General features: G+C 41.7%; 1 protein-coding gene across 2 annotated transcripts in view; it reads left to right on the forward strand.

The window, feature by feature from the left end:
- The window catches only part of TXNL4B (thioredoxin like 4B), a 23,475-nt gene extending 9,778 nt beyond the window's left edge, over nucleotides 1-13,697 (forward strand). For both annotated transcript variants that reach the window (XM_077296733.1, XM_077296734.1), the window contains exons 2-4: nucleotides 10,529-10,689; nucleotides 10,815-10,966; nucleotides 13,225-13,697. In XM_077296733.1, coding sequence (XP_077152848.1) covers nucleotides 10,558-10,689; nucleotides 10,815-10,966; nucleotides 13,225-13,390 — 450 coding nt within the window. In that variant the 5' untranslated portion in view covers nucleotides 10,529-10,557 and the 3' untranslated portion in view covers nucleotides 13,391-13,697. The remainder of the gene's footprint in view (nucleotides 1-10,528; nucleotides 10,690-10,814; nucleotides 10,967-13,224) is intronic.
- Nucleotides 13,698-14,472: the final 775 nt, after the last annotated feature.

A 14,472-nucleotide genomic window follows, 5' to 3' on the forward strand; every position in this document is an offset into this window, starting at 1 on the left:
ACAGCAGTACCTCATTCTATAGTGGGGGCATGATGTACAATAACAAGTTATATTGGGGGCACACACACGTGCATCTCACAAAATTAGAATATCATCAAAAAGTTCATTTATTTCAGTACTTCAATAGAAAAAGAGAAACTCTTATATAGAGTCAGTACAAACAGAGTGATCTATTTCAAGTGTGTATTTCTGTTAATGTTGATGATTATGGCTTACAGCCAATGAAAACCCAAAAGTCATTATCTCAGTACATAATAATAATCTTTATTTTTATATAGCGCTAACATATTCCGCAGCGCTTTACACACATAATCATCACTGTCCTCCATGGGGCTCACAATCTAAAAAACTAGAATACTTTATAACATCAGCTTGAAAAATTATCTTAAAATCCGAAATGTTGGCCTACTGAAATGTATGTTCAGTAAATGCATTCAATACTTGGTCTGGCTCCTTTGGCATCAATTACTGCATCAATGCGGCGTGGTATGGCGGTGATCAGCCTGTGGCACTGCTGAGGTGTTATGGAAGCCCAGGTTGCTTTGATAGCAGCCTTCAGCTCATCTGCATTGTTGGGTCTGGTGTCTCTCATCTTCCTCTTGACAATACTCCATAGATTTTCTATAGGGTTAAGGTCAGGTGAGTTTGCTGGCCAATCAAGCACAGTGATACTGTTGTTTTTAAACCAGTTTTTGGTACGTATGGCAGTGTGGACAGGTGCCAAGTCCTACTGAAGAATGAAATATCCATCTCCACAAAGCTTGTCGGCATAGGGAAGCATGAAGTGCTCTAAAATATCCTGGTTGATGGCTGCACTGACTTTGGTCTTGATAAAACACAGTGGACCTACACCAGCAGATGATATGGCTCCCCAAACCATCACTGATTGTGGAAACTTCACACTAGACCTTGGAAATCAAGGTCCCAGAGTCTGGAGGAAGAGTGGAGAAACAGACAGTCCAAGCTGCTTGAGGTCTAGTGTGAAGTTTCCACAATCAGTGATGGTTTGGGGAGCCATGTCATCTGCTGGTGTAGGTCCACTGTGTTTTATCAAGATCAAAGTCAGCACAGCCATCTACCAGGCAATTTTAGAGCACTTCATGCTTCCCTCTGCCAACAAGCTTTGTGGAGATTGATATTTAATTCTCCAGCAGGACTTGGCACCTGGCCACACTGCCGTATGTACCAATACCCGGTTTACAAACAACAGTATCACTGTGCTTGATTGGCCAGCGAACTCATCTGACCTTAATCCCATAGAGAATCTATGGAGTATTGTCAAGAGGAAGATGAGAGACACCAGACCCAACAATGAAGACAAGCTGAAGGCTGCTATCAAAGCAACCTGGGCTTCCATAACACCTCATCAGTGCCACAGGCTGATCGCCTCCATGCCACACCACATTGATGCAGTAATTGATGCCAAAGGCGCTCCGACCAAGTATTGAGTGCTTTTACTGAATATATATTTCAGTAGGTCAATATTTTGGATTTTAAAATATTTTTTTCAAGCTGGTATTATAAAATATTCTAATTTACTGAGATAATGACGTTTGAGTTTTCATTGTAGGCCACAATCATCAACATTAACAGAAATATATAATATGAGTTTACATTTTTGTATTGAAGACCTGAAATAAATTAACTTTTGATGATATTCTAGTTTTGTGAGATGCACCTGTGTGTATATATATATATATATATATATATATATATACAGCACAGAACCTCACACATATACGTATATAAGTGGCCCCCACTACAGTACCTATTGGACCCTGCTATGTACTGAGCACTGATGTGAGTTACATACATTTGTTCAGCAGCACAGTCAGATGACACATGTGGTGATAGCAGTAGCGGATCCCCCTGCGCCTTTGCTCTGCAGTGATCACCAAACATCACCGTTTTGGATTCCTTTGCAATTTGTAGTCAGAAATGGCTGTGAAATGTGTGTTAGGCCGGTTTCATACGTCCTGATATTTCCAATACCGGTAAACATGGTACAGGAGATGTCCGTGTGTGTACTACATGTGGCACACATGTGGCCACCCTGTTCCGCATCAGTACCACAAGGACGGCCGCCGGGGAAGAAGGGCTGCAAAACGTGCCACACACGTGCACACGGAGAACAGTGTACACTGTCCTCCGTGTGCACGGACAGCCGAGGGGGAAGCAGCACTACAGTAAGCGCTGTTCCCCTGCGTGTGGTGCTGAAGCCGGCTTTCATCCCTTCTCTCATGCTCAACCGGCGAGCAGGGGAGAATGAATGAAAGAAAAAAACGACGTGGGGTCCCCCTAGTTTATTAAAGGGAACCTATCACCCCCCTGACGTTTTTAACTAAAAGAGCCACCTTGTGCAGCTCTAATGTTGCATTCTGTCAAGGTGGCTCTTTTATTTGGGGTCCCTTCTAATGCTGCAATATTCGTTTTTTCAATTAGCCCGCCATACCTGTAGTCTGTCCGGGGGGCATGTCTTTTCCCCCCAGACACAAACGCCTCCCAGCCATCACTCGGCCCCTCTGGGCGCCGAAGGGCAGGGCAACCTGCGCATGCCCGAAAAAGGAACTTACAGCGCAGGTGCCGGGGACGTTAATGAAGGCACAGGAGGCGGCGCCCGGAGGGGCTGAGGGATGGCTGGGAGACATTTGTGTCCAGGGGATGGAAAGACATGCCCCCCGGACAGACTACAGGTATGGCGGGCTAATTAAAAAAACGAATATTGCAGCATTAGAAGGAACCCCAAATAAAAGAATAAAAGAGCCACCTTGTCAGAATGCAGCATTAGTGCTGCACAAGAAGGCTCTTTTAGTTAAAAAACGCCGGGGGGGGGGTAACAGATTTCCTTTAACCAGCCAGACAAAACTCACAGGTGCGGGCTGCTATTCTCAGGCTGGTAAGGGGCCATGGATATGGGCCCCCCAGCCTAAAAACAGCAGAATGCAACTGCCCAGAAAAGGTGCATCTATTAGATGTTCCTATTGTAAGGTGACATTAAGCCGGCTTAGTAATGGGGAGGTGTCAATAAGACACCTCTCCATTATTAATCATATAGTTGTTAAAGGGTTAATAAAACACCACACAGTAAGAAAAAAGTCTTTTAATGAAATCAAACAATAAACACAGTTTTGCCATTTTATTAGTCTGCCATTCCAAGCGAAGCCCTCGATCTGTAAAAAAAATAAATAAATAAAAAGCCAACAATCTACCAATACTTGTCCGGCATACAGTCAGTCCCACGCAGTAATCCATATCTAGGGGAATGTAGTTTACAACCGGGAGCGGTGCTAATGCGACCGCTCCCGGCTGTAAACTAGTGGGGAATGAATGAGAAGCAGCCAGCACAGACTCAGTGACGTTACCGCTAGTTACTGAGCCTACGCTCGCAGTGTCTCATTCATTCCCCAGTAGTTTACAGCCGGGAGCGGTCGCATTAGCACTGCTCCCGGTTGTAAACTACATTCCCCTAGATAGGACGGGCAAGTGCAGGATTAACTCATATCCCCTTTGAAAAAGCCATCAAAACGCGAAACGCGCGTCAGGGGTCTTAGGGTGGACCACTGTTTCCAGCTGGACTTACAATGGGTAAGCAGTGATGTCGGTATTTTTGTATGTTGTTGGTAATTATGTGGTGTTAATTATTTTTTGATACAAGCACGATCCCTTGTGTTTTAACACCAATAATAGTGACACTTTTTTACTAAATACATGGACACATGCTACACCGGGTCATATTAATGGAACAGTGATTCCCTCATTGAGTGCTCAGTTGTTGTTCCCCCTCTTTGTATAATCTGTTTTTGTATTGTGTTTTATACTGAATATTTAAATAAAAATTGATTATTTTAAGATTATGTGGTGGTGAATTATATATACTCTGGTTCTCTCGGTGTCTAATCTGATGTTTGAGTATTTTCACCTGGCGATATGCCGCCTTGATATATGGGAAGGGTTTTAAATTATATACCTTTGACCCTTATGAATATGCAGTGCTGGATTGCTTTTGTTTGTATACTGATTGTTTCTGTGTTAATTACAGTTTCAAATCCTAAGCACATGGACTTTCGTGCTCGAGACCAATCTTGGTTATCTCGATTGAATGATGTTTTTGAGGAGGACACAGCTGGCACTCTGGAACTAAGTAACAGGGAGTCTAAGGAACAAATTACTAGATTGAAAGTCTTGCTTCATAGACGAACCAGACTGTGGTGGAACAGGGCATCTTTGGGGCAATATTTGACTCGGGGTTTAATTCCAAGAGGATTACGTGTTCAAATTTTCCCTTCCTTCCCAGTAGAAGATGTTACATTCAAAAAAGAATGGGAGGAGACTGCGACAAGGTGTTCTCGCAGTTTTATAGAAATCTTGATGAGATTGGATGAGAGCAAACTGGGAGACTTAGAAAAAGAGATTGATGAGTTGCAGTCTTCAATTAAAGGGGATTTAACCCCTGAAGCTTTGGACAGACTAAATGCAGATTTGGAGAAGGACTTTTCTACATGGGAGAAGGAAATTGGGGAACTTAAAGCTAAAAAATTGCATAGAGATAATCTCGATCTTCAGGAGAATAAAGTATATAGATGGAAAAGGAACTTTAATAATCATCGTCCTAGATCCCAAATGAGATCTGGATCAATTTCTTCTCTTACATCTGCTGATGAGTCCAGCGTCACTTCTGAAAGCTCCAGAATTCCAGATAAAGATGGATATGGGAAGTCTAGGTACCCCAAAAGAAATCCTACGAACAGTAAAAGGAAACTTACTTTCCCTTCAACATATGAACGGAAGGCAAAAAACACTAATTTGGAGGTAATTAACCTATCCACATATCCATTATCTGAGACTCAGAGTGATTTGCTTAAATTGGGCTTAAATTTTGTACCACGTAACGGCTTTGATTTTTTCACAGCATTGAAAGATGTCCATCTTCTATGCCGCAAACTTGTATTAAAGAAACTCCATAATCAGACCAATGTACAATTGAGTCTTACAAGTACCATTGAACAACAAGCACTGGCTGCATTAGAGGATCTGTTGAATGAACAACAAGCCGAAAATCAAGGTACTCCCTTTCCCTCCTCGATTGTACCCAGGTCGCGTACATTCCCTTCCTTGTCTGTTTGTCCTCAGGTGGAAATATTCTGCAGATTAGTTGCGGAGGATTTAAAAGGTTTGCCATACAAAATATATAATGACAATCTTACCAAAAGGCAAAGACATGCTTTGGGAGAATTACAGGCGCTTGATACGGTTGTGATAAAACCGGCAGACAAGGGAGGGAATGTCGTGATCTGGCCAGTTGAGAAATATGAGAAAGAGGCATTTCGCCAGCTGAAGAATAAGGATGTTTACCGTTTGCTCCCACAAAATCCCATGACAAAGTTTCAGACGGAGTTGGAATTCATTTTAAATTGTGCCCTTGAGTCGAATATTGTCCCTAAAAAAGTTATAGATGGTTTATTGCCGAAGTTTCCAAAAGTGGCGACACTATATTTTTTACCAAAAATACATAAAGATAAGGTAAATCCCCCTGGACGTCCAATAGTCTCTGGCATAGGAGGGTTGAGTGATAACATATGTAAATTTATTGACTTTTACCTAAAACCTTTGGTCGAGACCCTCCCCTCCTATGTCAGAGACACAACAGATGTTCTCACCAAGATCGATGGTGTCTCAATTGACGAGAACATGCTATTGGTGACTATCGATATTGAATCGTTGTACACTTCAATAAGACATTCTGATGGATTGCGAGCAGCCCGGTTCTTTCTTCAGACGGCCAACTGGGATGGCCATCTGTCTGATTTGATTTTGGATTTATTGGAATTTATTTTAACACACAATTTTTTTGTTTTCAAAGATCGTTTTTTTTTACAGATACAGGGTACCGCGATGGGCGTGGCCTGTGCCCCGGCGTATGCAAATCTTTTTCTCGGTTTTTGGGAGAGACATATTTTTCAGGGCGACGGGGCGCAGGCCGCTGACCCAGTGATAGGCTGGTTTCGATACATTGATGATGTGCTGATGATTTGGGAGGGTGACGAGACCAGCCTATCGGGGTTCATGCGGTACCTTAATTCCAATTCTTTCAATTTGAAATTTACATATAATTTTCATAAGAAATATATTAATTTTTTGGATATTAGTCTGGTTGTCGGGGAGGATGGAAGGATAGAAACAGACTTATATAGGAAAGATACTTCTGTTAATGCACTCCTACATGCCTCCTCGGCACACAGCTATTCCACAATTAAGGCCATCCCAGTTGGTCAGTATCTCAGAAACAAGCGGATCTGCTCTACAGCGACACGTTTTGAGAGACAGTCCACGATCTTGTCAGAGAGGTTCAAATCCAGGGGTTACAGTGTTCGTAGCATTAAAGCTGGATATAAACGTGCACGAAATGTAGAGAGAAACGAGTTGCTAAAGCCATCTAAAAAGAAGGATGAAGCAACTAATTATGAGATTAGTTATATCTCTACGTCTAATTGCCAATGGGATCGGATCCATGGAATTTTGAAAAAACACTGGCCAGTACTGCTCACGGACTCAGTCCTGGCAGCCCACATACCAAAGGTGCCGCGCATGACACAGAGGAGGAGCAGAAACCTACGTGACCATCTGGTAAAAAGCCATTATGTGGCGAAAGAAAAGAGACTATTCAATTTTGGTGGTCCAAGGAATGGCTGCTCCCCCTGTGGATCGTGCGTGGCATGCCCAAACATCTTGAGATGTGACACCTTTATGGTGTCTGATGGAAGCAGGGAATTTAAAATTCGTGATCGCATTTCTTGCGGGACATCACACGTAATTTATTACGCGACTTGTCCCTGCTCCCTCATTTATGTGGGATTGACTTCTAGAGAACTTAGGATTAGAGTCCGTGAGCATGTACGTGACATCAAGGCTGCTAAAGATGAGGTAGATTTATCCATCTTAAAAACTCTACCTAAACATTTTAGGGAATTCCATGGATCTGATCCCCGGGGTTTAAAAGTCAGGGGTATTGACTGCATCCACGGTGGAGTGAGAGGTGGAAATTTGAAACAAATCCTTGCCCAGCGCGAGTGTAGATGGATTACGATCCTTGACACCCTATCCCCAAAGGGGCTAAATGAAAAATTGACCTTTGCACCTTTTTTGTGACGGTTTTTTGTGACGTTTTTCTGATCCTTTGGACTAATATAATATTTGGAGACAACGGTATGCCCTGTTCTTTTCACAGTCTGTAGGGGTTTAAGATACAATTTTTCTGCAAGAACTCGGTATGATAATATTGCTACTTACCTCTTCTGTTGCTTATTTTTAATTTCCTTGTTTGTCCTGTTTGTCTATTTAGTGTACTTGTTTTGAGTATATGGGTTATAGAAGATTGCCTGTCCTTCCAGAGAGAGTCCGGATTGGAAGGAGGAAAATAAGATGCCATCAACTGTCAAAGGAAGAAGAAAATGTTCTTTAGCTGTTATTATATACTCATTATCATTGTCAATGGTTTGCTAGTTTCTAATTTTTAAGACAGATGTTTTATTGCACCTATATGATGTGTGATACATTTTTGTATTCACATCATCTTGCACTTTATATATCCCTTTTTTGGGTCTTATTTATATTTTAGTTTGTATTTTAGTGCAAAACATATTTGTATAATGGATTACAATGTATCACTTATGTAATTTAGTTTTATTGATTATGTGGATATCTTACGTTTTTCTTTGTTTTTATCTATGTAATTCTTTAAATTTTGATTTTCACCACATTAGGTGTGGGATTTTTTGATATTAACACATTTTGTTCACTTATACCTGTCATTGTTCATGTACAGACTGCTGTCAATGTATTTGCGTGCTGTGTCATTTAACACAGTGGATTTATGCAGGGCTATGAGCTGACATGCTATGTTTGGCTTTTTTTCATCTGTAGTTTTTTCCTAGCGTAGTGACTGTTGCTGGTACGCGTGCGTGCCATGTTCCATTTAAACACATTATTCCTTTGTGTGGTAATGGGTCGGCACAGTACGCATGCGTTCTTTTTCGCTTCCTTTCTTCTACTTCCTTCCTCTCTGACTCGAGCCCTATTATAGATAGATTGCTGGTGGTGCGCGTGCGCGCCGCGCCCCTTTCTACACAACGTACCTCTGTGTGGCGACAATGTTGCGCAGTGCGCCTGCACCTGACGTCACTGGGTATACTTTTACCCGCATGCGCACTGGGCAGATGACGCCAATAGGAGGCGACGTCTTTTACATGTGTGGGGGAGCTCGGGCGCATGCGCCGACCTAGCATCAGCAACCGGGGGCAGTATATAAGGACGGGCAAGTGCAGGATTAACTCATATCCCCTTTGAAAAAGCCATCAAAACGCGAAACGCGCGTCAGGGGTCTTAGGGTGGACCACTGTTTCCAGCTGGACTTACAATGGGTAAGCAGTGATGTCGGTATTTTTGTATGTTGTTGGTAATTATGTGGTGTTAATTATTTTTTGATACAAGCACGATCCCTTGTGTTTTAACACCAATAATAGTGACACTTTTTTTACTAAATACATGGACACATGCTACACCAGGTCATATTAATGGAACAGTGATTCCCTCATTGAGTGCTCAGTTGTTGTTCCCCCTCTTTGTATAATCTGTTTTTGTATTGTGTTTTATACTGAATATTTAAATAAAAATTGATTATTTTAAGATTATGTGGTGGTGAATTATATATACTCTGGTTCTCTCGGTGTCTAATCTGATGTTTGAGTATTTTCACCTGGCGATATGCCGCCTTGATATATGGGAAGGGTTTTAAATTATATACCTTTGACCCTTATGAATATGCAGTGCTGGATTGCTTTTGTTTGTATTCCCCTAGATATGGATTACTGCGTGGGACTGACTGTACGCCGGACAGGTATGGGTAGATTGTTGTTTTTTTTATTTTTACATTTTTTACAGGAGATCGAGAGCTTTGCTTGGAATGGCAGACTAATAAAATGGCAAAACTGTGTTTATTGTTTGATTTCATTAAAATACTTTTTTCTTACTGTGTGGTGTTTTATTAACCCTTTAACAACTATAGGAATAGTAATGGAGAAGTGTCTACTAAGCCGGCTTAATGTCACCTTACAATAGGAAGGTGACATTAACCCCTTATTACCCCACTTGCCACCGCTACAGGTCAAGTTTGAAGAACCTTTTCTAGGCAGCTGCAGGCTGCTGTTTTTAGGCTGGGAGGGCCCCTTACCAGCCTGAGAATAACAGCCTGCACCTGTGAGTTTTGTCTGGTTGGTTAATAAACTAGGGGGGACCCCACGTGGTATTTTTCCTTCTTTCATTCTCCCCTGCTCGCTGGCCGAGCAGAGGAGAAAGGATGACAGCCGGCTTCAGCACCACACGCAGGGAAAAGCGCTTACAGTAGTGCTGCTTCCCCCTCGGCTGTTTGTGCACACAGAGGACAGTGTATACTGTTCTCCGTGTGCACGTGTGTGGCACGTTTTGCAGCTCGTGTGTCTGGGTAAAAACGGACATGTCTGCATGTCCGTCAAAACACGCTGACATTTGCATACGTGTGACAGTGTCTCCGGTACGTGAGAAAACTGTCACTACACGTACTGGAGACACTGACGTGTGAAACCGGCCTAATAAGGGTTTTTGATGCTGATTTAACCTTTTAAAACACTGCGTGATGTATATTTTTTTCCACACCATTTGTATGGGACTTTGTAAACCCCCATTTGGTCTAGGTTAAAAACTTGCATCAGAGTCTCCATTGAAAGTTACATCATTTTTGCCAATAGAAAATTAAGTTCGCTTTTATTTTTGTTTTTAAAGTGTTTGTGTCATAATAGACAACCCCTTAGAAATTGCAGCCGATGCAGGGGAGAGACACCCATTCAGATAAATGGCCAGCTATGTAATGCACTGTTGCCTCGAGTCCATTAGAATGGGAGCTGATCATATACACTGGCTCTCATTCCTGGCTCATAGATTAGCTAATGTGAGGCTCAATAACTCATCTGCCAAATGGCGACATCTGAAGCCTCTCTGGTACAGAGCCCAGGTTCCCCATCAGCCTATGCAACACTTTCAGAATCACAACTGTTGGGACATCCACGGTTATGGCAAATTAATTGGGAAGAAAATAAGTGGACAATCTAAATGAAGGTGGCTATAACTTCTCGTCAGTAACAACTGCAGGTCCTGTCATACATGGATCTGACAACCTGAACTAACTCTATGCCTGTTAAACTGTCCATTTGGCTCTTGTTACAGCAGTATTATGGGCGAGAAAATGCGCCCACTATGTAGGCGTGTAAATAAACCATAAAGGGGTAAAAGCACACTGCTGTTTTTTTTTTTTTAAATGTCAGTGCAGTTTTTTCATCTCCTTAAATGGGTAAACTTGCAATGTGGTTGTAAAAACAAGCAACTTTGCATTTTACCATTTATTGAAAATCCTTTAAACATGCCTATGCTAAGAGAAAGCCTGCACTTAAAAACAGACCTGATTAGCTTTTTATTAAATGTTTCCACACCTCTTTTTCAGAAACCATCTGAGTCCAAACCTTGAAAATCATGAGTTTTCTTCTCCCGAAAATAAGTAGTAAATCCGATGTAGATCATGTGATAAAGACGACAGCTGAGGTGGTCTTGGTTCTCCGGTTTGGAAGAGATGACGATCCTGTTTGTTTGCAGCTGGATAATATTGTGAGTTTATTTCCTGAATCCTACTGCATTATGTTTGGAAAGTTTTTCTGACGTACCTTGGACACCTACCCAATCCATATCCATCGTATCTTATTTCCATTTTCACTTTGTTCCTGTCTTTTCAGCTTGCAAAGACATCCCATGACTTAAGTAAAATGGCTGCCATTTATCTTGTGGATGTGGACAAAGTGCCGGTCTACCGCCAATACTTTGATATCAGCTACATCCCATCTACTGTCTTTTTCTTTAATGGGCAACATATGAAAGTGGATTACGGGTAAGGTGATATTAATGTGCTATATGTTATTCTATTGGATCTACTAATGGAATATCGTTCATTTCCTTCCTATCCAGAATGAGTTATATAACTTATTAATTACACCACTCAGACTTGGAGTCCTCAACTCCCGGTAGCTGCTCCAATACAGTCCCAGCTATTTTAGTTTAAAAGGCACAGTGATGCCTATTTCGTCCATTTGACCAGACCTAAGTGTGAAGTGAGCCAGCAACCTGCTAGGCTTGGAGTTGTAATTTCACACAGATTTTTTGTTGTTAAAAATATTAGTATTAGGCTACATTCTAAAGAACAAAACATGTCTTCCGTTTCTCATCCATTTTACTTGGATTCTCATAGACTTTAAAGGGAACCTGTTATGTGCAAAAACCTGCAAATGTGGGGTTAATATGCAGGTTAATAGCCTTCTGAAGATATATGGCCGCTGCTCTGATAGCCTGGAGGAAATGACCTTTCTTCCTCTGGCTTTCAGTCATAGAGGTACAGCTTCAGTTGTAGCTCAGTACACAGTGAGCAGCAGCTGTAACCATGCCCCCAGCACTGACTGACAGCCAGCTCAGCAGTGCATCAGTGTAACGTTGGCTTCTCACTTTGTAATGAGCGGGGACTGAAACCTCGCCGACCCAGCTCTATGACTGAAAGTCGGTTGCTGCCTGGAGGAATAAAGTTAATTTGCTCCTCGTAGCCAGACTTTCAGTGCAGTGGGTGGCACGACTTTAAAACGCTATTAACCTGCAGATTGACAGTTTTTTTTTTTTTTACATGACAGGTCTCCTTTAATGGTAGAATCTGATCAGCAAAACAGATAAGAATAGGACAAGCTCTGAGTCGCACAAAGCAGAGAAACAAATTTGTTCTTAAAACTAAGGGTACTGTCACACAGTGGCACTTTTGTCGCTACGACGGTACGATCTGTGACGTTCCAGCGATATCCATACGATATCGCTGTGTCTGACACGCAGCAGCGATCAGGTACCCTGCTGAGAATCGTACGTCGTAGCAGATCGTTTGGAACTTTCTTTCGTCGCTGGATCTCCCGCTGTCATCGTTGGATCGGTGTGTGTGACAGCGATCCAACGATGCGTTCGCTTGTAACCAGGGTAAACATTGGGTTACTAAGCGCAGGGCCGCGCTTAGTAACCCGATGTTTACCCTGGTTACCATCGTAAAAGTAAAAAAAAACAAGCAGTACATACTCACATTCCGGTGTCCGTCAGGTCCCTTGCAGTCTGCTTCCTGCTCTGACTGACTGCCGGCCGGAATGTAAGAGCAGAGCACAGCGGTGACGTCACCGCTGTGATCTGCTTTCACTTTACGGCGGCACTCAGTCAGAGCAGGAAGCAGACTGCAAGGGACCTGACGGACACCGGAATGTGAGTATGTACTGTTTGTTTGTTTTTTACTTTTACGATGGTAACCAGGGTAAACATCGGGTTACTAAGCGCGGCCCTGCGCTTAGTAACCCGATGTTTACCCTGGTTACCCGGGGCCTTCGGCATCGTTGGTCGCTGGAGAGCTGTCTGTGTGACAGCTCCCCAGCGACCACACAACGACTTTCCAACGATCACGGCCAGGTCGTATCGCTGGTCGTGATCGTTGGAAAGTTGCAGAGTGTGATAGTACCCTAAGATGCATATACTGTATCTCAATTAAATTTTATGCTGTCAGACAAAAGAAAATGGACATATCACAAATTGTGACTGTAGCCAAAGCATGGATTTTTGGAATGAAGCTCAGTAGGAAGAAACGCTGTGTTCCAGCAGGAGAGTGTACATAGAGCGATGTATGAATACGTATTACCAAATTACCTGAAGGGTAAATAAGCCCTAATTAAGGGATGCATTAAAACATGACTTATTGCTAATCTGAATAAGTGGTAAATACATTTAAAATCACACTAATTTGTGTTATTAATAGGATATTCAATCTCTAGGACCTATAATGTTCATTCATCAGTATGATTTATAATACTGAATCTTTGCTATCTACTCTGACAGCAGTTTGAAGGTTATCTTAACAGATGGATTGTTCACTAGGATGCACACAGATTGGGGCTAACTAAAGCAATCATATAGCCATAGGGGTGTATACATGAATGGGCTCATATAGTCTCTATTGTGGCCATTTCAAACTGACCGATGATGGGATATTTTATGGTACTGATCGTATTCTACACTGGACTTGTATTTTTTTTACAATGTTTCATTGCTTAGGCCCTAATGTCACAGTTTGTTTTCTAGGTCCCCAGATCATACCAAGTTTGTAGGAAGTTTCAAGACGAAGCAAGATTTTATTGACCTCATTGAAGTAATTTACAGGGGCGCAATGCGTGGAAAGCTCATTGTCCAAAGTCCAATAGATCCAAAGAACATTCCAAAATATGACCTTTTGTATCAGGGGGTTTAGGGTGGCCAAGGACATTGTAGTCACCATCACAAAAGAGAAAAAGCTCTGTGTTTATGTTAATATATGTACAAAAGGAATCCTTGGAGGAATGGGCGGCCATCTTACTTAGTGGACAACTTTGATGCAGTCAACGAAATACACACGTGAAGATTTTTTTTTTTTTTTATATAACAGCTTTTTTTTTTTTTTTTTTTGCTTTCACTGCATAGTATTTAATTTCCACTTGAACTGCTTATGTGAATACTGCACTAGGGTACATTTATTTTATTAATTACTTGTAATAAATTACTAGATTGTAGAGTGTCAATGTGTATTACTGTAAATGTGCTGATGTAGCTGGCAATGTTCATATCATAGCACTCACTACAGAAGGTCTGGTAATTGATTGGTATTTTTTAATTTTGTTTGGTTTCTGGTCAAATTTAGTATACTGCATTGTAGAGTTGAGCAAAATGTTTTGCAGTACCCTTGTCTAGCGGCCATGCCAGTTCTCCATGTTTTCTGGACCAGAGTCTTGCGGCATTACTACATGTGACATGCCCGGCCGTTTTTCTTGGTAGAAGACCACCTTGATGTCATTTGAGCATCTTGCTGCAATGTAATGATGTTGCAGGGCCTACTAATTAGAAGAGGCATAGGAGATTTGCAGGGCCTTGTTTAGTGGCCACAGACTTCTGACATGGCTGCTGAACCAGACTCTTGCAAATCTTGTTGTTAAACTTTATTTCACATGTGTTATTAATTTGAATAGATGCCATGCACAATACCCACAAATTACAATTGCTGGGTCAACTGTACCACTCACCGTGCGATTTTCTCTTCCCACGCCTGATATATCAGGCAAATATTCACAGTGGGGAAAATAAGTGATACACTGCCAACTGTGCAAGTTTTCCCACTTACAAAGAATGTTGAGGTCTGTAATTTTTAGTGTAGGTGCACTACTACTGACAGAATCTTAAAAAACAAATCAACTATATCATATTTTATGATTTTTACATATTTTATGCAATAAAATGCAAATTAAGTGTATTTAATACAATAGTAAAACATAACTTAAGATTTGGTACAGAAACCTTTGT

Source organism: Ranitomeya variabilis, chromosome 3 (genome assembly GCF_051348905.1).
Source record: "Ranitomeya variabilis isolate aRanVar5 chromosome 3, aRanVar5.hap1, whole genome shotgun sequence".
Lineage (NCBI taxonomy): Eukaryota > Metazoa > Chordata > Amphibia > Anura > Dendrobatidae > Ranitomeya > Ranitomeya variabilis.